The following is a 26,953-nucleotide window of genomic DNA, read 5'->3' on the forward strand; positions in this document are numbered from 1 at the left end:
ATCAGAACAGCAGTTGAGGCATGTAGGCAGAACAAACCGGTCTCTTTTGCCAAAGTGTTGGTGTGGCACCATGGAAAATATAGTCTATGCATCAGGCATTGGTGGGTGGAAATCTTGGCTGATCTAAGCCTGATTCATCTTGACAAGTCTCTCCACATTTTTGGTGGACAGGCGAGTTCTACTTAGGGTGACTATGGCCCCCGCTGCACTAAACACCCACTCTGATGCCACTCTACTGGCTGGGTAGGACAGCTTTTCCAGGGAAAACTCTGCTAGTTGCGACCGCAAATCCAGTTTGGCTGCCCAGAAGTGCAGCAGATCTTCAATGTGGGTTGGCAGGGTCATGTCCAAATATGCCACCACCTGCTGGTTCAGGTCCAGCTCAAGGTCTACCTGCTGCTGCTGATTAGTTGTTTCACTATGCGGGTGAAGAAAGCCACTCATCAGCAACTGTAGACTCAAGATGCTGCTGATGGAGCTGGTACTGGTCCTGCCACCCCACCTCTCCCCAGCAGCCATGGAAGGGGAAGGTGAGCACAGAGGGCCCCACAGTCAGACCTGTGAGAGAATGGACAATGGCGCAGATAGGCATCGACCAACTGACTAAGTAGGATGTCTCTGTAGTAGGTCAGTTTGTCCTCCCTGCCAGAAGTCATCCCGCTGCCGAATGGTGACAATTCGGCAGTCAGTACGCATGCAAGTGAGCATGCATTATGCCATTTATGCAAGTGACTCGGAGGGACTCCCTGCCTCCATCTCCACTGCATACGGCCACTCTGTGTCTAGGTCCTCTGTCTCGTTTTCCTCATTACCATGTAGTTCCTCCGGCTGCTCCTCCTCTCCTATCAACTGAGTATAAAAACCACCCATTTCACTTCACATTGCCTGTACTACACTGTCCCCCTCCTCCCTCTCCTCCTCCTCCAGTTCAGCCCCCACAGGGCTCATGTGGCCGTGAGATGTAGGCGCCATGTGTACAGTGCCCTGACCAGCCATTTTTTCCACCATCTGTTGTAGGAAATGAAGCAGTGGAATGATGTTGTTCATCCCGTAATCCTGGCAACGGACAAATAATGTGGCTTCCTCAAAGGGCCTGAGCAAACGGTAGGTGCCACATATGAGCTGCCACTGGTTGACACTAAAGTTACACAGGGGAGTACCCCTATCCGCTTGGATCATCAAGTAATCGTTGATGGCCTTTCTCTGTTTGTATAGTCGGTCCAAAATATGGAGGGTGGAATTCGAAGGCGTGAAAATGTCGCATATCAGACTATGTTGGGGGCATGCTGTTCTGACACTGCAGCTCAAGGAGGGGGTGCATTGCGGTGTACGAGTGGCTTAAGTGCATGCAAAGTTTCCTGGCCATTGTTAGGATGTTTTGCAGATGGGTGGAACACTTTAGGAACTGCTTGACAACCAGATTGAACACGTGTTCCATGCACGGCGCATTGCTCAGGCTTCCTTGATGCATCGCAGACAAGATGTTCTTCCCGATGTCGGTCACCATGGTTCCCCTTTTCAGTTGTCACGAAGAAAGCCATGATTTGATTTCTTGACTAGTTTCTCCCCTGTGTGGCTCCGTTCACCAAGGAAAACCAGGTGAAGAACAGCGTGACACTGCCGTACCCTGCACACATGGTATTCTGGAGGGACACTGTGACTGGTCCATGCAGTGGAGGCTGAGGACATGGTGGAGGATGAGGAGGCAGAGTCAGACATTGTTGCAGGACCAACGACGTGAGAGCGTGGAGATGGAAGCAGCGCGACATGGGGCAAGTTGTTGGTGTGGCTGTGCAGGAGCCACATTCACCCAGTGGGCCGTAAAGGACATGTATTGTCCCTGACAGTAGTTAGAGCTCCACACTTCGGCGCTGCCGTGCACTTTGGTACACACCGACAGGCTCAAGGACTGGCCCACCTTTTGTTCTACATATTTGTGCAGGGCTGGTACTGCCTTTTTAAAAAAAAGAAATTACGGCTTGGGACTCTCCACCTCAGCTCGGCACAAGCCATCAGTTCTCGAAAAGGTGCAGAGTCCACTACTTTAAAAGGGAGGGATTGCCGCACCAGCAACTTGGACAGGAGCACATTCAGCTTCTGCACTGTTGGATGACAGGGCGCATACTGTCGCTTTAGTGATGGATTGCTGTTGGAATAACTGACGAGAAGTAGGAGGAGCAGGAGCATCTGGACCAACAGAAGATGGGTATGACACATAGCTCCCTTTGGTTGAGGTTGTGGAGCCTCGGCTGGCTGAAACAGGGAGTGGTGTGTCACTGGGTGATGCAGTGGTTGCTGCAGCAGGCTGGACCACCACATTTGAGCTACGGTTCTCCCAGGCCGCTTTATGTGATGCTGCATATGTTGAAGCAGGGCCGTGGTGCCAACATTGGGACCCTGACCACGCTTCACCTTCTACCAACATATCTGACATACATGTGGCCATGTTAACCTCCTCCAGATGCTTGACAAGAAACTGCCACATCATGAGTAGCTGATTTTCCCCCCAACAACTTCCTCTGTAGTATACAGCAGCTGATAAGTACTGGAAGGATTAAGATTTTTAAATAGAAGTAATTTACAAATCGGTTAAAATTTCTGAAGCCAGTTGAAAATAAATATGTTTTCCACTGGAGTATACCTTTAAGAACACAAACAAACAGTCACAAACTGCATTATTACATGTAGAAAAAAGACACGTCCGTTAAACAATGTGTATTGTGTGTTACTCCAACTAAATCCCATCACATGCATACTTCCCACTCAATGATTTACAAATCATTGATCAAATATTTAAATTTGTAAATAAATAAAAATGATGATACCTTTTCATTTCCACAAGGGGAATAGTTTGTCCTTTTCTTCCGCTTGATCTTGCTAGTATATCTCAAGTTAGATACCAAATGTGATATTCTTTTGGGCTGTGCCCTAAAGCTATCTTCATCTTGACTAATGTTATCCTCAGCAGATGACATCATAAGGTACTGGTTTTAAATTTCAAATTGGTGTTTCTGACATCTGAAGAAAAAACAATTATATTTAATATTGACAGTGTAGAAAACCCACAAATAATGCATTAGATGTCTACACCTTCCTGCCACAGCAATTTTTTTTCCCTTTCCCCCCCTCCTCCTTGCATTCTTAAATCCATAATATAATCTCTGCTGACAGAGCCATATGAGGGCTTATTTTTTGAAAGACAAGTGGTACTTTTTGAAGAACTATATGAAATATTATTGGACCGCAAGGTAAATTAGAAACAATAGAAAGTTACTGTAGGCAACTAAAAACTAAAAATGCCAGATAATTAAAACACTCAGCAAGAACATTAGAAAAAATATACCTGACCCCAGGGCCCTTGCGAATATGGAAACGAAAAGAGAATCTGAAAGCTGGTTCACCTGCACTGTACCCAGGATAATGGGTTACAGTGCGGGTGAAGAGCTGTAGGTGGGTCACTTACTTAATTCTGTTGGATAGGTGCAGTGTAAGGGTAGTAAATAGCTTTATTCCTAATGCGCCCCAGCACGCATTAAGAGGGGGGAGCTCCGAGCTCCCCTGCCTCATCTACATTCTCTCTGAGGCCCAACCCTCCTGGCTTCATTATTCTCTTTACCTGCACCACTGGAGCCTTGCTACACCAGACAACAGAGTCAGCTGTTTTTGAAAGAAATTAGCTCTGTTCTCTAATCCTGATTAACCCCTTCAAGTAAGTGACCCATCATTTTACAATTTTATAGCTCTTCACCCGCACTATAAGCCAGAATCTTGGGTTTAGTGTGGGTGAACCAGCTGTCAGATTCTCTTTAAGTAATGGATACCTGTTAAAACGAATAATATATATACTGTATGTATATATATATATATATATATATATATATATATATATATATATATATATAAATAGGAAAATATATAGATCCCCCAATGAAAAGACAGGCACTGCAGTGATAAAATATGCACACAAAAAAAGGCACAAAATGTAGTACAATCTTAATAATGCACGCTCATATGAAGAGTAGATATGTGTATAACAAGGGGTATGTATGTAACAAGCTCCGGCTGGGTTCACACTACGTTTTGTCCCATACGGGAGCGCATACGGCAGGGGGGAGCTAAAACCTCGCGCTCCCTTATGCCTTCGTATGCGCTCCCGTATGTCATTCATTTCAATGAGCCGACCGGAGTGAAACGTTCGGTCCGGTCGGCTCATTTTTGCGCCGTATGCGCTTTTACAACCGGACCTAAAACCGTGGTTGACCACAGTTTTAGGTCCGGTTGTAAAAGCGCATACGGCGCAAAAATGAGCCGACCGGACCGAACGTTTCACTCCGGTCGGCTCATTGAAATGAATGACATACGGGAGCGCATACGGTCACGTACGGGAGCGCGAGCTTTTAGCTCCCCCCTGCCGTATGCGCTCCCGTATGGGACAAAACGTAGTGTGAACCCACCCTAAGTCTGTAAACTTTATAGTGCAAATGCTGCAACAGAGAATAGACTCAGTAGGATGCCACTTTTGTTGCAGAGGTAAGCAGCGTGTGTGCGTGCATGCAAATCAGCTCATCACACCACCTTCACAGGTAGTGTGTCCTGCAAACAACTCAAACTCCAGTTAAGAAGCCTCAGAACTGATTGGGATTTATGCCAAGCAAGAACTCTCTCCAGAAGGAAATAGGACCCATCTGCAGACAGCAGTTTCGGGTTTATTGAAAGAGCTTTATTGTCTGTTCAGTCATTACAAGTGATACAATAAATTACAATCACACAAAGCATGACAGTACAATACACAGCAAAGGTTCCCTAAGCCATACATCGCACAACATACTACTCTAACACTCCGCTCAATCCTTTAATAGAAAAGCACAAGAGATCGAATAACAAAACAATACAATCTGTGATCGGGGTGTGGGCTGTGGGGCGGGGGCGTGGGGGGTATGGGTGACTATGTGGGGGTGGGGAGGGGGCGGATCACAGGGCCAAACTAATGGGCTGTATCTTCAAGGAGATATGGGAGAAGGAGAGGGGTCTTCACTCCTCTTCTTCCTCATCGACGGCCGGGCTGTCCAAGAGGGAATAGTCTCTAAGCAGGCTCTTAATGAACCTGTGGCAGTCCCGGACGGACATGTTCTCCCTGTTGATCACAAGGCGGTTCCTGGCAAGCCACACTGCGTCCTTAAAACAGTTCATAAGGCGCCAGGCCTCCTGGATGGCCTCCACGTCGTGGGTCCCAGGGAACAGACTGTAAAGCACCGAATGGTACGATAGGCAGTTCCTGGGTACAGAGTCTCTGATTTCATGTTCCAGGGCGTCCAACAGACCCTGTGCAAAGGGGCACTGCCAAAACACGTGCAAAGATGTTTCCTCCACATAGGGGCACCTGGGGGCAGTACCGGGTTGTGCACAGGTTGCGGGCATGCATGAACGACCTGAGAGCAGACAACTGTTTCGGGGTGTTCGCCCCTCATCAGTACAGAGCAGGGTTATTTGGCTTGGCTGCGGTGAGAGCCTGTGACTAGTTAAATGGGGTCAGTACTTTCCTCAGGGAGAGGACACCACTTTTGGTGTAAGACAGAGATTCAAGTAGGCCATATAGCACTCCGCAGGCTCCTGGGTAAAACAAAATATGCAAATCAGCTCATCACACCACCTTCACAGGTAGTGTGTCCTGGAGCCCGGGGAGTGCTATATGGCCTACTTGAAACTCCATCTTACACCAGAAGTGGTGTCCTCTCCCTCAACCAAGCCAGATAACCCTGCTTTGTACTGACGAGGGGCAAACACCCCGAAACAGCTGTCTGCAGATTGCTCCTCTTTCCTTCTGGAGAGAGTTCTGGCTTGGCATAAATCCCAATCAGTTCTGAGACTTCTTAACTGGAGCCTGAACTGTTTGCAGGACACACTACCTGTGAAGGTGGTGTGAAGAGCTGATTTGCATATTTTTTACCCAGGAGCCCGCCAAGTGCTACATGGCCTACTTGAATCTCCGTCTTACACCAGAAGTGGTGTCCTCTACCTGAGGAAAGTACTGACCCCGTATATGTATATATATATATATATATATATATATATATATATAAATATATGTATGTATAAAATGGGTTTAGAGAATGTTCAATGTCTGTATGAACACTTAGTTTGAATGTATTAGAGTAAGCAAGACAATTTAAATGGTATTGTCCAAATATATGCCATACAGAGGAGTTCCTGCTGAAGTAGTGAGTGGCAACAGTCTATGCTGGTTTGCAGTTTGTATGTGGTGGTTGTATTGATCTCAGTTATATCCAATGGACTTAGCATAACCAGACAGATGGTGATTTAATTTAGTGGTGTAAGTACAGCACTTACCCAACCTGTATGATGTGTGTCCACAGGTATCCTCCGAAGGATGTCTGAGCAATAGCTCCCCGGTTTTGATCCTGTCACTCTAGTAAGAGTGAAGGTAGAGGTGTGTGGAGCTGTCATAGGGTGCCAGGTGCAACAGAGAATTTTTGTCAGTTGCTGGAGACACAGGCTCCTCATGTCAGATTGGCTAGAGTTTCAAATTAACAGTCTAGTAGAGAGCTTTTGGCACACTGCAATAATATTAATAATGTCACAAAGGTTTTTTTGAAGTAGCTGGACACATTTCAGGGCTTCCTGGCCCCTTTTTTTAAACAGCATAAGAAGTATTTTATGATGTTGGCTTTATAACTATGACTCCTTCTCTTTTAGGGATTAGCTCAAACTAAGATTGATTGTTAATCACATGTCAAATAATCCTGATATAAATTTGTACTAGGTGGTAACTTGTTTTGTTATTATACATTTTTTTTTAAAGATTGATTTAATATGGCTTAATTCATTAGTATGCATACATAAATGTATGTAAAAATAGGAATTAATAATTAAATATATTAATATGCTTATTAAATTAAATGAGCATAGATAAAATATCAACATAAGAATAAAATATATCAATATAAGAATAAAAGATACAAATAAGAAAAAGTACCTGTCACCAAATAAACTTTTCTAAACAAACTCAGGCTATGTTCCCAAACTACTCTTAACACTCCTCCTACCCTCAAAAAAAAAAAATTCGGAGCTTTAAAAAGCTCTCTATCATACCAGTATTCTTGCTTACATAGTGTAATCTCCCAGCAGGAGAAGGTGGGTGTTTCCCAACAGGCATGACATCACTGAAGCCTGCTGGGAGACCACTTCCACCCTCACATGGTTGCAGTGCTGTGTTTAATAGAAGACCTCAGGCTCTGTGCAGCAGCTTTCAGTCTGTATATCTTTCAGTGAGGCTCTATGTATGTTTCAGTGAGGCTCTTTGCAGCTTTCAGTGAAACTCTTTGCAGCTGTCAAGCTCAGTGCAGAGAAACACTTCCTAAGTTTGGTTTCCTGCCAAAGCTACTGTATTAATTGTGGCAGGGAACCGAACACATCCCCCTAGTGGCCATTTTTTCTATAACATTTTAAACATATTTATGTTGATAATTTTAAAAGCAAGCGAATGGGAAAGTGTCTGCTAATTACACCAGGAACACTATATTAAAAGTTTTATTTGGTGACCGGTACTCATTAAAGGAGTACTCCAGCATAAGAAAATGTATCCCCTATCCTATGGATAGGGGATAAGTTTCAGATGGCGGTGGGTCCGACCACTGGGGCCCTTGGCTCTTTGCCGAAGTTGCACGTTTCGACCACCGCATAACGTGGCAGCCGAAATGCCCTCTCAATACATTTCAATGGCAGAGGCTGAGCCTGCCGAATGCAGCACTTCGGCTCTCCCATAGAGATGTATTGAGGGGGCATGTTGGCTACCGCATGCGGTGGTCAGACATGCCCCATTGCCGCTGACTGCTGGGGCCCCATAGGAGAGATTGCAGTGGCCCCAGCATCCGGAGCCCCAGCAATCTTAAACTAATCCCCTATCCTTAGAATAGGGGATAAGTTTTCTTATCCCAGAGTACTACTTTAAGGAGATGGCTCATTTTCCAGGGAATAGCACCAAAACTCACATTGGATTGTGTTAAACTGATCCCTTAATGTTCCCTGAGTCCCCTAGATCCTGTTGAAGCCCTGTTTTGAGCGATTGGGTACTGCTACTGCCTACTGAACTTGCCCAGCTTCAGACTCCTGCAACACTATGGGCAATAGTGACATAGTGACCATGTTCACTAGTTACTGCTCACAGGATTGCAACCCATCTTCCCAGAACCCATTGGCTACCTTTTCCTCAATGTCCATCCCTGCCCTACCTCTTCACTCAGTAATTTACAATTATGGTCGAGAATGGCCCTCCCAAATCTTTGTAAAACATTCTGGTTCTGCTGACAAGAGAGATTCAGGACAGGTATGCAACCCAAAATTTGCTCAATTGACCAGTGAACAAGCAAGACAGTGACAGAAAAGATTTGTTAATAACCAAAGGGCTGTTGCTTTCCAGGACTTTCATGGACAAACCCATCCAATTGACCTTGGAACCAGTCTCTAAAGACCTCCAAGAATAAAAGACAGAGATAAAGGGTCGACTCAATCTTGCATAATATCCTTTACAGATCAAACAATAAGGAAGCCAAATATCTGACTAAAAAACATTATTCACCTCTAAATTCAAGAATATCAAAGAAAACTGGGGTATGGAAATATAAAGTAAAACAGCACTTTTAATAGTTAGAGTAAAAATCATGAAAAACTCCAATAAACATAAATAACTTATCACTGCTCATGTGTAAAAAAAAAAAACACTAAATACAAATTTTCTATTATTGCTATTCACAGGCTTGGGGATTGTGGATTTTCCCAGTCACATTCCAATGATGCGATTCCTAGAATGGCACTTAGCAGGTACAGAAGAGAAAAATAGATCAGCCCACCGCTCGAATATGAAGGCCCTAAGACACAAGTAGATGGTAATGTGGAAGCACGGATGCAGGGATCCGCCTATCCCCGTAGCATTCAGGCAGAAGAAAAGGAAAATCCAGCTTCCAAAGGTGCAGGTGCAATAAAATTTAACGTTTACTTCATGCAATTAAAAATAAAGAAACATAGTGAAGGTGGGTAGTGACATGTCACTCTAAGATCGGAGTGAAACTCATACGCGTTTCAAGCATAAGCTCATGGTAGTAATATTGCTGTACTGAGGGGTTTAAATACACATTTGTAAATGACACAAACCCCATTTCAGATACGACCTCGGGTCTTTGCAGCCGGAACTGACATCAGGTATGTGGCTAGGTCTTCGCGTGCATTTCAACCACCAATATAAAAAAAACTTTTAAAAGTGGAAGTAAATTAAGGTAGAATGCACTAGTAGACCATGTTTTCTGTGCTCCCTAGCAAAAAGAAGATAATTCTTCATTAGAACAAAGATGCCAGTATTCAGTACTGCTCCATGTGAACATGGTTCAAACAGTAAAATGAGAATGAAATAAATTACAAAATGAATAGAACACAGAAACAACAAAACAAACAAAAAAAATCCAATCCATATGTGTCACATGACCAGATTTTCCATCCCCACATATTGCAACGTATGGATTTGTGCTACAATCAAATATTTTTAATTACATTTCCTCATTTCAGAATAAAAACAGATAAAAACGGACTTTCATGTGGTATGTCAATGCTGGAAATGCAAATGCAAATGCTGTGTATATAGAGATTATGACAACTATGGATATGCAATATGATGGTTATTCGCAAAGGTTACAAGCCCTGTGCAGCCATGATCATTCAGTTCTGTAATTTAATCCTGAGGGAGCCCTAATCTCCATTCTCAGGATCCAAAATGCTTCTCTCGTGAAAAGGGCATGAGCCCAGTCGCCCACTCATTTTGGACAAGGAACTTTTTCAATGCCCTGTACATAAAGGGAATTGCTATTGCCTGCATGTACTTCAACTTTATGTCTTGTAAGACCTGACATGGACTGGCTGGAAAACTCTGTATTTTGGACGGAGATGTTTGTACATACATCTCTTGAGCTTCCGGACGGTGCATCCAATATATTGAAGGTAGAGATGAGCGAACTTTTGAAAAATTTGATTCAAACGATTCGCCAAATTTTTCTAAAAAATGTGGTTCGATACGAATTTATTTGTGGCAAATCTATATCTAACACGTATATGGAGTGTGCTGGGGTAGTGAAATAATACTGTTATTCAGAATGACATGCAGATTACAGGCATCGCTTTTAGAATCACTGCCACAGAACGGCCCAATGACAGAGCCTGGAGATGGCATCAGTAGGAGGAGATCATATAGTGTCTGAATGACAAAGCGTGGAGGTGTTGGCAGCATGAGGAGACCATACAGTGGCTAAATGACACAGCGCGGAGGTGTTGGCAGCCTGAGGAGACCATATAGTGGCTGAATGACACAGCGTGGAGTTGTTGGCAGCATGAGGAGACCATATAGTGGCTGAATGACACAGCATGGAAGTGTTGGCAGCAGTGTGAGGACACCATATAGTGGCTGAATGACACAGCTTGCATGTGGCTGAAGCATGGAGAAACCATATAGTGGCTGAATGACACAGCATGAACGTGTTGGCAGCATGAGGAGACCATATAGTTGCAGAATGACAAAGCCTGGAGCTAACAGCAGAATGAGTAGACACTAGGGCTTCACAATCCCTAAGATACAAAGATGAATTTTGAAATTTAAATTGAAGATTTATGGTAGCTAGTGCTACCATAAAAAATGTTGAGGCCTAGGCCCAGCAGCATCCGTAAACCATATATTGGGTGAATGACACAGCCTGGAGGTGGCTGAAGCATGAGAAGACCATATAGTGGCTGAATGACACAGCCTGGAGTCAGCTAAAGCATGAGGAGACCATAAAGTGTCTGAATGGCACCGCCTGGAGTTGGTAGCAGCATGAGGGGGCCATTGAAATTTAAGATTTTTAAATTTTAATTTAAATTAAGGATTTTGAAGTTTTAACTCCCAAGTTTTAGTGTCCCGGGCCCCGACGTGTGGGTACAAAGGACCAAATATTACAAGGAGTCACATGGCAGCACAATGATAGAGTCTGGAAGTGGCATCAGTATGAGGAGACCATATAGTGTCTGAATGACTGCCTGGAGTTTGTGGCATCATGGGGAGACTATATAGTGTCTGAATGGCACAGTCTGGAGTTGGCAGCAGCAAAAGTAGACACTAGGGCTTCACAATCCCTAATATTAGAAGATTAATTTTGAAATTTAAATTGAAGATTTATGGTAGCTTGTGCTACCATAAAAAATGTTTAGGCCCAGGACCATCAGCATCAGTAAACCATATATTGGCTGAATGACACAGCCTGGAGTTGGCTGAAGCATGAGTAGACTATATAAAGGCTGAATGACACAGCCTGGAGTTGGCTGAAGCATGAGAAGACCATATAGTGGCTGAATGACACAGCTTGGAGGTGGATGAAGCATGAGGAGACCATTGAAATTTTAGATTTTTAAATTTAAGATTTTTTAATTGAAATTGAGGATTTTTAAACTGAAATTCTAATGCCAAAGTTTTAGTATCCCGAGCCCCGGCATAAGGGTAAAAAGGACCAAATCAAACAAGGAGTCACATGTCACATGGCATTACAATGACAGAGCCTGGAGGTTGCATCAGTATGAGGAGTCCATATAGTGGCTGAATGACTGCCTGGAGTTTGTAGCAGCATGGGTAGACCATATAGTGTCTGAAAGGCACAGCCTTGAGTTGGCTGAAGCATGAAGAGACCATATAGTGGCTGAATGGCACAGCCTGGAGTTTGTGGCAGCATGAGGAGACCATATAGTGGCTGAATGACACAGCCTGGAGGTGGCTGAAGCATGAGTAGACCATATAGTGGCTGAATGACACAGCCTGGAGTTGGCTCAAGCATGAGGAGAGTACATAGTGACTGAATGGCAGAGCCTGGAGTTGGCCGCAGCATGAGTAGACACTAGGGCCTCACAATTGCTAAGATTAAAAGATGAATTTTGAAATTTAAATTGAAGATTTATGGTAGCTAGTGCTACCATTTAATTTTTTTAGGCCCAAGCCCAGCAGCAACAATAAACCATATATTGGCTCAATGACATAGCATGGAGGAGGCTGAAGCATGAGGAGACCATATAGTATCTGAATAGTACAGCCTGGAGTTGGCAGTAGAGATGAGCGAACTTACAGTAAATTTGATTCGTCACAAACTTTTCGGCTCGGCAGTTGATGACTTATCCTGCATAAATGAGTTCAGCTTTCAGGTGCTCTGGTGGGCTGGAAAAGGTGGATACAGTCCTAGGAAAGAGTCTCCTAGGACTGTATCCACCTTTTCCAGCCCACCGGAGCACTGGAAAGCTGAACTAATTTATGCTGGAAAAGTCATCAACTGCTGAGCCGAGAAGTTCGTGACAAATCGAATTTACTGTAAGTTCGCTCATCTCTAGTTGGCAGCAGCATGAGTAGACACTAGGGCTTCATAATCCCTAAGATTAAAAGATTAATTTTGAAATTAAAACTGAAGATTCATGGTAGCTAGTTACATAGTTACATAGTTAGTACGGTCGAAAAAAGACATATGTCCATCAAGTGCTACCATAAAAAAAATTTAGGCCCAGGCCCAGCAGCATCAGTAAACCATATATTGGCTAAATGACACAGCCTGGAGATGGCTGAAGCATGAGGAGATCATTGAAATTTAAGATTTTTAAATTGAAATTCAAGATTTTTTAATTGAAATGTAAGATTTTTAAATTGAAATTGAGGATTATTAAACTGAAATTCTTTAGTGACCCGGGGCCCGGCGTGTGGGTACAAAGGACCAAATCTAACAAGGAGTCACATGGCAGCACAATGACAGAGCCTGGAGGTGGCATCAGTAAGAGGAGACCATATAGTGGGTTAATGACTGCCTGGAGTTTGTGGCAGCATGGGGAGACCATATAATGTCTGAAAGGCACAGTCTTGAGTTGGCTGAAGCATGAGGAGACCATATAGTGGCTGAATGGCCCAGCCTGGAGTTTGTGGCAGCATGAAGAGACCATATAGTGGCTGAATGGCACAGCCTGGAGTTTGTGGCAGCATGAGGAGACCATATAGTGGCTGAATTGCACAGCCTGAAGTTGGCTGAAGCATTAGGAGACCATATAGTGGCTCAATGAGACAGCCTGGAGGTGGCAGCAGCAGCATCAGGAGTCCTGAAAGTGACTCTAATGCAGAGGAATTTCTGAAACTGGGGACCAGCACCTTAATTAAGTTTTACAGTTTCCATGGCAGCACAACGAGAAAGCCTGGAGGCAGTAGCATCAGCATGAGGAGACCATATGGCGGCACAATGACAGTGCCTGGAGGTGGTAGCATAAACATGAGGAGACCATATGGTGGCATAATGACAGAGCATGGAGGTGGCAGCATCAGCATGAGGAGACCATATGGCCGCACAATGACAGAGCCTGGAGGTGTTAGCATTAGCATGAGGAGAGCCTGGAGGTAGTAGCATTAGCATGAGGAGACCATAGAGCAGCACAATGACAGAGCCTTGAGGTGGCAGCAGCAGCATAACGGCCATGCCAACTGAGGGTTGAGTCTGAGGAACCCACCGACTGTTGACTGGGGGTGTCGGATGTCACTTGGGATGAAGTGGCTGACCAAGTGAACCATTCAATCATGGCTGCTGGGTTGCTGGTCGAGACACGACTGCTATCTGACATCGGGAGCTCAGACCTCTCGCTGCAACTCCGGCTGCCACACACCCCTACTCTGCTGCAACCTCTGCCTGCGCCTGATGAATAGCAGTCAGGCAGAAAAAAAGTAAAGGAAAATCCAGCTTCCAAAGGTGCAGTTGCAAGAAAACTTAACGTTTACTTCATCTAATTAAAAATAAAGGAACATAGTGAAGGTGGATAGTGACATGTCACTGTAAAATTGGAGTGAAGCTCTGACGCCTTTTTAGCATAAGCTCTTAGACATGGCAGTAATATTACCATACTGAGGGGTTTAACCCCTTAAGGACGGCGGGCGTATGCATAGGCCCCCGTTTTAAAGTCCTTAAGGACTGATGGTGTATGGATACGCCCGTGGGAATTCCGGTTACCGCCGCTCCAGGGCGGGGACCATACCGGGGTGACTGCTGATATCTATCAGCAGGCACCCCATGCAAACCCCTGGGGGGGTTCCGAGACCCCCCCATGTCAGCGATTGCCGCAAATCGTAGGTCAATTCAGACCACCGATTTGCGGAGACAGCCCCATCCACCCTTACCCAGCAGGAGTGAGGTGGCACAGGTGCCGCCTCACGATCAAGTGATTGATCGGTCGGAACGACCGATCAATCACGACCCTGCTGGGCAGCAATCGGGACAGGGCCGGTTTGTCCTATATCCAAAATTGGCGACCGCCTAGGGCGCCACTTTAACGGTGGCGGCATTGCCGACGGCCCAGTGGCGTTGCGACCCGGGTGCGGGTCCTCATCTGCACACGTCCACCAACACCCCCCCCCACCAAGCCCCCCCGCCCCCATCATCCATCAGCAGGATCATCCTCCTGGAGGATGGGGGGTGCCTCTGGCAGGAGGATGATCCTCCTTATGTATGATGAGGGTGCTACTGATGAATGATGGGGGTGCTGCTCCCCCATCATCCATCAGCAGGATCATGCACCTGCGAGTAGCACCCCCATCATCCATCAGCAGGATCATCCTCCTGCGAGTAGCACCCCCATCATCCATCAGCAGATCATCCTCCTGGATGATGGGGGGTGCCACTGGCAGGAGGATGATCCTCCTTATGTATGATGGGGGTGCTGCACCCCCCATCATCCTGTATGATGTATTATGAGGGTGCTACTGATGAATTATGGGGTGCTGCACCCCCATCATCCATCAGCAGATCATCCTCCGGGATGATGGGGGTGCTACTGGCAGGAGGATGCTCCTGCAGATGTAGCACCCCCATCATCCTGGCCGTAGCACCCTCATAATCCATTGGGAGGATCATCCTTCTGCCAGTAGCACCCCCACCATCCTGGATGATGGGGTGCCACTGGCAGGAGGATGATCCTCCTTATGTATAATGAGGGTGCATAAGGAAAGACTATAGAGAAGTCACCTGTAGTCACTGATATTATTGTGTATTTTCCTCATTATGTCCCATCCGAGCTGTAGTCACTTGTAAGATCTGCAGTTGTGATGAGTAAAACTACAACTCCCAGCCAAGGCCGATGCAAGGATTTCTGCCTACACAACGAAGCTCCATTTTGGTGCTCCCCCCCCCCCCTCCCCAAACCTGCAGTCCACCCTGTGCCCCCACCTCCCTTGCATACATGTTTCTTTAAATTATTTCCTGTGTAACACCACAGATAACACAGTGATAACTCTCTGAGTACAGATAATGTAGTAGATGTTTATTTCAACATCCTATTTTATTATTTTAATTTTTTGGTCAGAAAGCTGATTGGGGGGCTGGGGAGGAGGGATTGTAATGAGACTATTGTAGAATATCCAAAATTAGCTGGTCAAGTAAAATGTTGCATGCAAAAATCCTTCAACAGGTAGATCGTTGGAAAAAGAGGCGGACCAGAGGGCGGAGCCAGTGGGCGGGGTCAAGGGGGCGGCAAAATAAGCTTTCGCCTAGGGTGGCAAAAATCCTTGCACCAGCCCTGAATCGGGACGGCGAAGATGGTGGAGATCGGCGCCGGAGGGGGTCTCCTACCTTGCCCCGGGTCCGGCGGGGGTCCCCTCAGGATTGGTGGCAGTGACAGGAGCAGCAGGATCGGTGGCAGCAACGTTGGCGTTCCCAGCGGAAGGATCCAGCAGGAGGTGAGGCCTGATCACTTCCTGCTGTTGCTTAGCAACAAATCGCAGCATGCACAGGCAAAGGGCATGCTGGGAGTTGTAGTTTTGCAACAGCTGGAGTTCCAAATACAACTCCCAACATGCCCTTTGGTAGTCTGGGGATGTTGGGGGTTGTAGTTTTCCAACAGCTGGAAGCACTTTTTTTCTATGAAAAAGTGTGCAGCCAGCTGTTGCAAAACTACAACTCCCAGCATGCAGAGACTACCAAAGGGCATGCTGGGAGTTGTAGCAGTGTGCCTCCAGCTGTTGCAAAACTACAACTCCCAGCATGCCCTTCGGCTGTCAGTGCATGCTGATTTTTGCAGTTTTGCAACAGCTGGACACACATTGGTTGTGAAACTGTGTTAGCTAACTCAGTGTTTTGCAATCAGTGTGCCTCCAGCTGTTGCAAAAATACAACTCCAAGCATGCACTGAGAGACTGTACATGCTGGGAGTTCTAGTTTTGCAACAGCTGGAGGCACACTGGTTGCGAAACACTGAGTTAAGTAACAAACTCTGTGTTTTGCAACCAATGTGCCTCCATCTGTTGCATAACTACAACTCCCAGCTTGTATGGTCTGTCAGTGCATGCTGGGAGTTGTAGTTTTGCAACAGCTGGAGGTTTGCCCCCCCCCCCCCCCCATGTGAATGTGCAGGGTACATTCCCACGGGCGGGTTTACAGCGAATTCTGCTGCAAGTTTGAGATGCGGCAAATTTTCCGCCTCAGCTCAAACACCCAGCGAGAAACTCATTGTAAACCTGCGTGAATGTATCCTAAAAACACTACACTAACACATAATAAAGGGTAAAATACTACAGATACACATACCTCTGGCCCCCTCTCCCCCACTCCAATAAAAATAACAAAATAAAAAGGATTGTACGGCAGTGTTTCCAAAATGGAGCCTCCAGCTGTTGAAAAACAACAACTCACAGTATTGCCGACAGCCACTGACAGTCAAGGCATGCTGGGAGTTTTGCAACGGCTGGAGACACTCTGTTTGGGAAACACTGCCGTAGGGTATTTTTGTGGCGGATTCAAATACCCTATTTAGTCCTCGAATGCGCATGGTGCTCTCTCACTTCGGAGCCCTGTCGTATTTCAAGGAAAGAGTTTAGGGCCACATATGGGGTATCTCCGTACTTGGGAGAAATTGCGTTACAAATTTTGGGGGGCTTTTTCTCCTTTTACCCCTTATGAAAAGGAAAAGTTGAAGTCTACACCAGCATGTTAGTGTAAAAAAAATTTTTTACACTAACATGCTGGTGGTGCCCCATACTTTAAGTATTCACAAGCGGTTAAAGGAAAAAAAGACCCCCAAAATTTGGAAACTACACCCCTCATGGAATGTAACAAGGGGTATAGTGAGCCCTAACACCCCACAGGTGTTTGACAAATTTCCGTTAAAGTTGGATATGAAAATGAAAAAAAAAATGTTTTCACTAAAAGGCTGGTGTTACCCTACATTTTTCATTTTCACAAGGGAGAATACGAAAAAAGCCCCCCAAAATGTGTAGCCCCATTTCTTCTGAGTAAGAACATACCCCATTAGTGGATGTCAATTGCTCTGCGGGCGAATTTCAATGCTCAGAAGAGAAGGAGCGCCATAGGGCTTCTGGAGAGATAATGTGTCTGAAATTGAAGGCCGTGTGTGTGTTTACAAAGCCCCCATAGTGCCAGAACAGTGACATTTTGGAAACGACACCCCTCATGTATTGTAATAAGGGGTGCAGTGAGCATTTACACCTCACAGGTGTCTGACAGATTTTTGGAACAGCTGTCCGTGAAAATGAAAAATTTAATTTTTCATTTGCACAGCCCACTGTTCCAAAGATCTGTCAAACGCCAGTGGGGTGTAAATATTCACTGCACCCATTATTAAATTCCGTGAGGGGTGTAGTTTCCAAAATAGGGTCACATGTGGGGGGTCCACTGTTCTGACACCATGGGGGGCTTTGTAAATGCACATGGCCCCTGACTTCCATTCCAAACAAATTCTCTCGCCATAAGCTCAATGGCGCTCCTTCTCTTCTGAGCATTGTAGTTTGCCCAAAGAACACTCTACATTCATAAATGAGGTATTTCCATACTCAGAAGAAATGGGGTTACAAATTTTGGGAGGCTTTTACTCCAATTACCTCTTGTGAAAATGAAAAATTTGGGGTAAAACCAGCATTTCAGTGAAAAAAATCTAATTTTTCATTTTCACGTCCAAATTTAGCGGAAATTTATCAAGCACCTGTGGGGTGTTAAGGCTCACTGGACCCTTGTTACATGCCTTGAGGGGTGTAGTTTCCAAAATGGTATGCCATGTGGGCTTTCCTAAATGTGACATGCCCCCCAAAAACCATTTCAGCAAAATTCACTCTCCAAAATCCCATTGTTGCTCCTTCCCTTCTGAGCCCTCTACTGCGCCCGCCGAACACTTGACATACCCATATGAGGTATTTTCTTACCCGAGAGAAATTGGGTTACAAATTTTGGGGGGATTTTTCTCCTTTGAAAAAACTGGGTCTACGAGAACATGCGAGTGTAAAAAATGAAGATTTAGAATTTTCTCCTTTAACTTGCTGCTATTCCTGTGAAACACCTAAAGGGTTAACACACTTTCTGAATGTCATTTTGAATCCTTGGAGGGGTACAGTTTTTATAATGGGGTCATTTGTGGGGTATTTCTAATATGAAGACCCCTCAAATCCACTTTGAAACTGAACTGGTCCCTGAAAAATTCAGATTTTGAAAATTTTGTGATAAATTGGAAAATTGCTGCTGAACTTTGAAGCCCTCTGATGTCTTCCAAAAGTAAAAACATGTCAACTTTATGATGCCAACATAAAGAAGACATATTGTATTTGTGAATCAATATATAATTTATTTGGAATATTCATTTTCTTTACAAACAGAGAGTTTCAAAGTTAGAAAAATACATTTTCAAAATTTTCATGAAATTTGGGGATTTTTCACCAAGAAAGGATGCAAGTAACAACGAAAATTTACCACTGTGTTAAAGTAGAATATGTCACGAAAAAACTATCTCGGAATCAAAACAATCGGTAAAAGCATCCCAGAGTTATTAATGCTTACAGTGACAGTGGTCAGAATTGCAAAAAAGGGCTCAGTCCTTAACCCGTCCAGGACCTATGATATAACGTTACGTCCCGACACCCTGGGTCTTAAGGACCCATGACGTACAGTTACGTCATGGGCAGTTCCGGTCCCCGCCGGGCGGAGATCGGACCGGGATGCCTGCTGAAATCATTCAGCAGGCATCCCGTGCAAATGCCCAGGGGGGTCATCAGCCCCCCCCCCCCATGTCGGCGATCGCGGCAAATCGCAAGTGAATTCACACTTGCGATTTGCGCGATTCCGGGTCATTCCGGGTCTATAGTGACCCGGTGACCCGGAATGTAAGGGAAATCGTGGGTGTCTAAGACACCCAGGATCCCCCTGAAGCCATAGGAGTGAGGTGGCATGGGTGTCCCCCCTCCTATCCCTAGACGCGACCACCAATAGCAGATCGGGGGCGGGGGGGTTTACTTTCGTTTTCCCCGTCCTGCCCTCCCACAATAGGGGGAAACGACGGGGTCCGGCGCCGAAGATCCACTTACCGATCCTGGCGGGCAACGGAGGCTGAGGGCGACGGAGATCGGAGGGCGGCGATGACGTGCGGCTGGATCCGACGGAAGCCGGTGAGTTGCCTAGCAACATCTGGAGGGTACAGTTTGAGACCATTTTACAGTGGTCTCTAACTGTAGCCCTCCAGATATTGCAAAGCTACAACTCCCAGCATGCCCAGACAGCTGTTTGGGCATGCTGGAATATGTAGTTTTGCAACAGCTGGAGGGCTATAGTTTTAGACCACTATATAGTGGTCCCTAAACTGTAGCCCTCCAGATCTTGCAAAACTACAACTCCTAGCATGCCCAAACAACTGTTTGCTGTCAGGGCATGCTGGGAATTGTAGTTTTGCAACAGCTGGAGGACCACAGTTTGGAGATCACTTTGCAGTGTTCTCTAAAACTTTAGCCCTCCAGATGTTGCAAAACTGCAAATCCCAGCATGTCCAAACAGCAATCAGCTGTCTCGGCATGCTGGGAGTTATAGTTGCGTACCTCCAGCTATTGCATAACTACATCTCCCAGCATGCCCTTCAGCGATCAGTACATGCTGGGAGTTGTAGTTTTGCAACAGCTGGAGGCAGACTGGTTGGAAAATACTGAGTTAGGTAACAGAACCTAACTGAAGGTTTTCCAACCAGTGTGTCTCCAGCTGTTGCAAAAGTACAACTCCCAGCATACACGGTCTGTCAGTACAGGCTGGGAGTTGTAGTTTTGAAACAGCTGTAGGTTTGCCCGCCCCCCCCCCCCCCCCCCATGTGAACGTATAGGGTACATACACACAGGCAGGCTTACAGTAAGTTTCCTGCTTGAAGTTTGGGCTGCGGCAGATTTTTCACCACAGCTCAAACTCATAGCAGGAAACTCACCGTAACATGTCAGTGCAAATGTACCCTAAAAACACTACACTACACTAACGCATAATAAAGGGTAAAACACAACATATACACCCCTTACACTGCCCCCCCCCCCCCACCAATAAAAATTAAAACCGTATTGTATGGCAGCGTTTCCAAAATGGAGCCTCCAGCTGTTGCAAAACAACAACTCCCAGCATTTCCAGACAGCCACTGACTGTCCAGGCATGCTGGGAATTTAGCAACAGCTGGAGGCACCCTGTTTGGGAATCACTGGCGTAGAATACCCCTATGTCCAACCCTATGCTATCCCTAATTTAGTCCTCAAATGCGCATGGAGCTCTCTCACTTCGGAGCCCTGTCGTATTTCAAGGAAACAGTTTAGGGCCACATATGGGGTATCTCCGTACTCGGGAGAAATTACACTACAAATTTTGGGTGGCTTTTACTCCTTTCACCCCATATGAAAAGGAAAAGTTGGGGCTACACCAGCTTTTTTTCTTTTTTTTTTAAAGACTTTATTGGGTTTACAAACCATACAATATTACAAGCAAAGAGAGTTAAAAAGAGAAAATTGCTCACCCTCATACTTCCACTTAAGTAATTGCTATTTCCCCCCCCTCCCCCTGCCCCCCGCCCCCTCTCCCACCCTTTGGGAATGAAAGAGAGAAAAAAAATAGCATTTTACAATAACATGCTGGTGTTGCCCTATACTTTTTATTTTCACAAGCGTTAAAAGGAAAAAAAGACCCCCAAAATTTTTTATGCAATTTCTCCTGAATACAGAAATACCCCATATCTAGGTGTAAAATGCTCTGCAGGCGCACAACAAGGCTCAGGAGGGAGAGCGCACTATGTACATTTGAGGCCTAAATTGGTGATTTGATGGCTGATTTTACAGCGGTTCTGACATAAACGCAAAAAAAAAAATACCCACATGTGATCCCATTTTGGAAACTACACCCCTCACGTAATGTAATAAGGGGTGTAGTGAGCATTTACGCCCCACAGGGGTCTGGCAGATTTTTGGAACAGCTGTCCGTGAAAATGAAAAATTAAATTTTCCATTTGCACAGCCCACTGTTCCAAAGATCTGTCAAACGCTAGTGGGGTGTAAATACTCACTGCACCCCTTATTAAATTCTGTGAGGGGTGTAGTTTCCAAAATAGGGTCACATGTGGGGGGGTCCACTGTTCTGGCACCACGGGGGGCTTTGTAAACCCACATGGCCCCTGACTTCCATTCCAAAAATGTTTTTCCCAAAAGCTCAATGGCGCTCCTTCTCTTCTGAGCATTGTAGTGCGCCAGCAGAGCACTTGACGTCCACACATGGGGTATTTCCATACTCAGAAGAGATGGGGTTACAAATTTTGGGGGGTCTTTTCTGCTATTAACCCTTGCAAAAATGTGAAATTTGGGGGGAAGCACACATTTTTGTGAAAATTTTTTTTTTTTACATATGCAAAAGTCGTGAAACCCCTGTGGGGTATTAAAGCTCACTATATTCCTTGTTACGTTCCTCAAGGGGTCTAGTTTCCAAAATGGTATGCCATGTGTTTTTTTTTTTTGCTGTCCTGGCACCATAGGGGCTTCCTAAATGCGACATGCCTCCCGAGCAAAATTTGCTCTCAAAAAGCCAAATATGACTCCATCTCTTCTGAGCATTGTAGTTCACCCATACTGCACTTCAGGTCAACTTATGGGGTACCTCCATACTCTGAAGAGATGGGGTTACACATTTTGGGGGGTATTTTCTGCTATTATCCCTTGCAAAAATGTGAAATTTGGGGGGGAAACACACATTTTAGTGAAAAAAAACTTTTTTTTTTTACATATGCAAAAGTCATGAAACACCTGTGGGGTATTAAGGCTCTCTTAATTCCTTGTTACGTTCCTCAAGGGGTCTAGTTTCCAAAATGGTATGGCATGTGTTTTTTTTCCTGTTCTGGCACCATAGGGGCTTCCTAAAAGCAGCATGCCCCCCAAAAACCATTTCAGAAAAACGTACTCTCCAAAATCCCCTTGTCGCTCCTTCGCTTCTGAACCCTCTACTGCGCCCGCCGAACAATTTACATAGACATATGAGGTATGTACTTACTCTAGAGAAATTGGGCTACAAACATAAAAATAAATTTTCTCCTTTTACCCCTTGTAAAAATTCGAAAATTGGGTCTACAAGAACATGCAAGTGTAAAAAATTAAGATTGTGAATTTTCTTCTTCACTTTGCTGCTATTCCTGTGAAATACCTAAAGGGTTAAAATGCTGACTGAATGTCATTATGAATACTTTAGGGGGTGCAGTTTTTATAATGGGGTCATTTGTGGGGTATTTATAATATGAAGACCCTTCAAATCCACTTCAAACCTGAACTGGTCCCTGAAAAATAGTGAGTTTGAAAACTGAAAATTGGAAAATTGCTGCTGAGCTTTGAAGCCCTCTGGTGTCTTCCAAAAGTAAAAACACGTCAATTTTATGAGGCAAACATAAAGTAGACATATTGTATATGTGAAGCCTAAAAAATTTTTTATTTGGAATATCCATTTTCCTTACAAGCAGAGAGCTTCAAAGTTAGAAAAATGTTCACCAAGAAAGGATGCAAGTTACCACAAAATTTTACCACTATGTTAAAGTAAAATATGTCTCGAAAAAACTATCTCGGAATCAGAATGAAAGGTAAAAGCATCCCAGAGTTATTAAGGCTTAAAGTGACAGTGGTAAGATGTGCAAAAAATGGCCGGGTCCTACAGTGAAAATTGGCTGGGTCCTTAACCCCTTAAGGACCGGGGGTTTTTCAGTTTTTGCATTTTAGTTTTTTGCTCCTTGCCTTTAAAAAATCTTAACTCTTTCAATTTTGCACCTAAAAATCCATATGATGGCTTATTTTTTGCGCCACCAATTCTACTTTGTAATGACGTCAGTCATTTTGCCCAAAAATCTACGGTGAAATGGGAAAAAAATCATTGTGCGACAAAATTGAAAAAAAAAATGCCGTTTCGTAACTTTTGGGGGCTTCCGTTTCTACGTAGTACATTTTTCGGTAAAAATTACACCTTATCTTTATTCTGTAGGTCCATACGATTAAAATGATACCCTACTTATATAGGTTTGATTTTGTCGGACTTCTGGAAAAAATCATAACTAGATGCAGGAAAATTAATATGTTTAAAATTGTCATCTTCTGACCCCTATAATTTTTTTATTTTTCTGTGTATGGGGCGGTATGAGGGCTCATTTTTTGCGCCGTGATCTGAAGTTTTTAACGATACCATTTTTGCATTGATAGGACTTATTGATCGCTTTTTATTCATTCTTAAATGATATAAAAAGTGACCAAAAATGTACTATTTTGGATTTTGGAATTTTTTTGCGCGCACGCCATTGACCGAGCGGTTTAATTAATGATATATTTTTATAATTCGGACATTTCCGCACGCGGTGATACCATATATGTTTATTTTTATTTTTATTTACACTGTGTTTTTTTTTTATTGGAAAAGGGGGGTGATTCAAACTTTTAATAGTGGAGGAGTTAAATGATCTTTATTCACTTTTTTTTCACTTTTTTTTTGCAGTGTTATAGGTCCCATAGGGACCTATAACACTGCACACACTGATCTTTATCATTGATCACTGGTTTCTCATAGGAAACCAGTGATCGACGATTCTGCCGCATGACTGCTCATGCCTGGATCTCAGGCACTGAGCAGTCATTCGGCGATTGGACAGCTAAGAGGCAGGTAGGGGCTGTCCTGTAAGCTGCTTGGGATGCCGTGATTAGCCGATCGGCGCTGCGCGCTATTAGAGGCGGGTCCCGGCTTCACTATGACGCCGGGACCGCCGTGATATGACGCGGCGTTACTGTGTAACCCCGCGTTATATCAGGAGAGCAGGACCAAGGACGTACCGGTACATCCTTGGTCCTTAAGGGGTTAAAGGGTTAAATGGGTACTCCGGTGAAAAACTTTTTTTTTAAATCAATTGGTGCCAGAAAGTTAAACAGATTTGTAAATTACTTCTATTAAAAAAATCTTAATCCTTCCTGTACTTATTAGCTGCTGAATCCTACAGTGGAAATTATTTTCCATTTGAAACACAGAGCTGTCTGCTGACATCATGAGCACAGTGCTCTCTGCTGACATCTCTGTCCATTTTTGGGATCTGTCCAGGGTAAAAGGAAATCCCCATAGCAAACATATGCTGTTCTGGACAGTTTTTAAAATGGACAGAGATGTCAGCAAAGAGCACTGTGCTCATGATGTCAGCAAACAGTTCTGTGTTTCAAAAAGAAAAGAATTTCCGCTGTAGTATTCAGCAGCTAATAAATACAGGAAGGATTAAGATTTTTTAATAGAAGTAATTTTCAAATCGATAAAAAGGGGGGTACCAAATGCCTCTAGACTAATACTATAAAATGGTACATGATGATGAAATTACAGAAAAATAAAGTCGGACTGTGCTTCACTTTAAATGATGTACAAATTTAATATAAAATATTGCAAATGAGACATAAAATAAATAATGCAAATCTAATACATAAATGCCTCCTACCACAGGGCCCTTGTGGGGAGGTATGGTATTGAAATACAAAAAATATTTAAAAAATGTTTAAAAAATAGCATGTACATTGTATTCTACCGCTATCCCAATATTGTGCAAACCGACATAATATACTTTTATAAGGTACACTCCGTTCTCGTATGGTTTAGAACAGTTCGCAAAATGGTATAATTACCAACTCCTAAAGGTGATTTTTGGCTGGACGTCTGAGAGATAGGTGTTGTAGAGGCTGTGTCCAGCGCCAGTGTGCGCTTACGGTGACGGGCCCGGATGCCACAGGCCAAGGAGAAATCACAGATCACGGAATGATTCCGGAGATGTATGCAGGCTCGGAGATAGATGTTGTGGAAGCTGTGTCCAGCGCTGGCATGCGCTTGCGGTGACGGGCCCGGTTGCCGCAGGCCGAGGAGAAGTCACCGGTCACAGAGTGGCTCCGGGGATGGAGGTACACTTGGAGATAGATGGATCTTACTCCGGAAACAAAGGAAAGCCTCGTGGAGGATCTCTCGGCGTCTGGTGGAATGGCGGATGGGATGTAGCCAGGTGTGGAAACAGCAAATGATAGAGTTGTATCGGAGGTAAGTAATAGCGGTTTGTGGATTGCAGTGGTCATGCGGTAAATATTTCTTTCTCTAGACGCGTTTCAGGGTACTTTATATATGACCCTTTCCTCAGTAGAGATATCTTTAACAGGAGAACGGGAAACGTAAAGTTGTTTCATCTTGATAGAACAATGTTCACATTTAGAATCAGTATATATGCGTTCTTATTTAAGTATAGTATTATATATATTATAAACATTGAAATGGTAAATATAACACAATAAGATGATTAGGATGTACAGATAGAGTAAAAAGAGAATAGTACAAAAGTAATAATGAGATATAGAAATAATAATAAAAATAAATATAAAGAAAATATATAAATAAATAAATAAAATTAAAATAAATATAAAGTTAAAATAAAATAAAGAAATAAATTAGAATAAAAAATAATAGAAATAGAGTAAAAGAAATATAAAAAATATAAAAAAATATAAAAAATATAAAATAGATAAAAATAAAAATAAGTGAATAAATAAAATAAAATAGTACAAATATAGATATACATGAGAAAAAACAGTCACTGAAAGCAATTAATATACAGAAAGGTTAAAGGATGGTTTGTCACGCAGAGCAAAGATAGAGTGGGTCCAGCTCCTCCATGGGGGCCCCTAAGTAGAAAAAGGGGGGCCTCCATGGGGAGAGCGGGACACACTCTACAGAAATCCAAAAAGTTCAAAATTCGAGTTCAGGCCATTCGGCTCTAAAGAATTGAATTCATAAATCTTCTGACTTTCAGCCTTAGACATTTTAACAATAAAACTGCCTCCTCTCCAATCCTTCTTGATAGTTTGTAAGCCTGTGTAGAAGAAAGTAGTAGTTTCTTTATTGTGAAATTTTGCAAAATGAGCTGATAAAGAGTGTTCAGCAATTCTGCTCTTTAATGGTCTTTTTGTTCTCCCAATGTATTGTTTCATGCATCCACACTGTATCAAATATAGTACTCCACTTGTGTGGCACGAGATGTGTTCTTTAATAATCCATTTAAAGTCAGTGGTGCATGATGAAATTTCTATCGTTTTTTTAGGGCCCTTCACCTTCACACAGTTAGGGCATATTCCACATCTAAATAAACCTTTTGTGTTTAACCACGTCTCAGACATATTATGAGTTTTTATGGGTGGTTTTATACTTGGTGCAATCGTTATCCCCAAATTCGGGGCCTTTTTATATACAATAGGGGCTCGGTCTGGCAGCAATCCTCCTATGTCTTTATCTTGTTTAACCATATACCAGTGCTTATTGATGATTTGTTCAATTTTTTTATATTCATGATTGTAAGGTAGAATTAATTTAATTGAATGTTCTGTGGATATAGTGTCATTATCTTTTGGTGTGAAAAACGTGGTCCACGTTTTTCACACCAAAAGATAATGACACTATATCCACAGACATAGGAGGATTGCTGCCAGACCGAGCCCCTATTGTATATAAAAAGGCCCCGAATTTGGGGATAACGATTGCACCAAGTATAAAACCACCCATAAAAACGCATAATATGTCTGAGACGTGGTTAAACACAAAAG

General features: G+C 43.9%; 1 protein-coding gene across 2 annotated transcripts in view; it reads right to left on the reverse strand.

The window, feature by feature from the left end:
- Positions 1-26,953, reverse strand: part of TRPM2 (transient receptor potential cation channel subfamily M member 2) — a 577,304-nt gene that overhangs the window by 450,952 nt on the left and 99,399 nt on the right. For both annotated transcript variants that reach the window (XM_056536782.1, XM_056536781.1), the window contains exon 2: positions 2,826-3,018. In XM_056536782.1, the coding sequence (XP_056392757.1) occupies positions 2,826-2,978 (153 nt within the window). In that variant the 5' untranslated portion in view covers positions 2,979-3,018. The remainder of the gene's footprint in view (positions 1-2,825; positions 3,019-26,953) is intronic.

Source organism: Hyla sarda, chromosome 8, assembly GCF_029499605.1.
Source record: "Hyla sarda isolate aHylSar1 chromosome 8, aHylSar1.hap1, whole genome shotgun sequence".
Classification (NCBI taxonomy): domain Eukaryota; kingdom Metazoa; phylum Chordata; class Amphibia; order Anura; family Hylidae; genus Hyla; species Hyla sarda.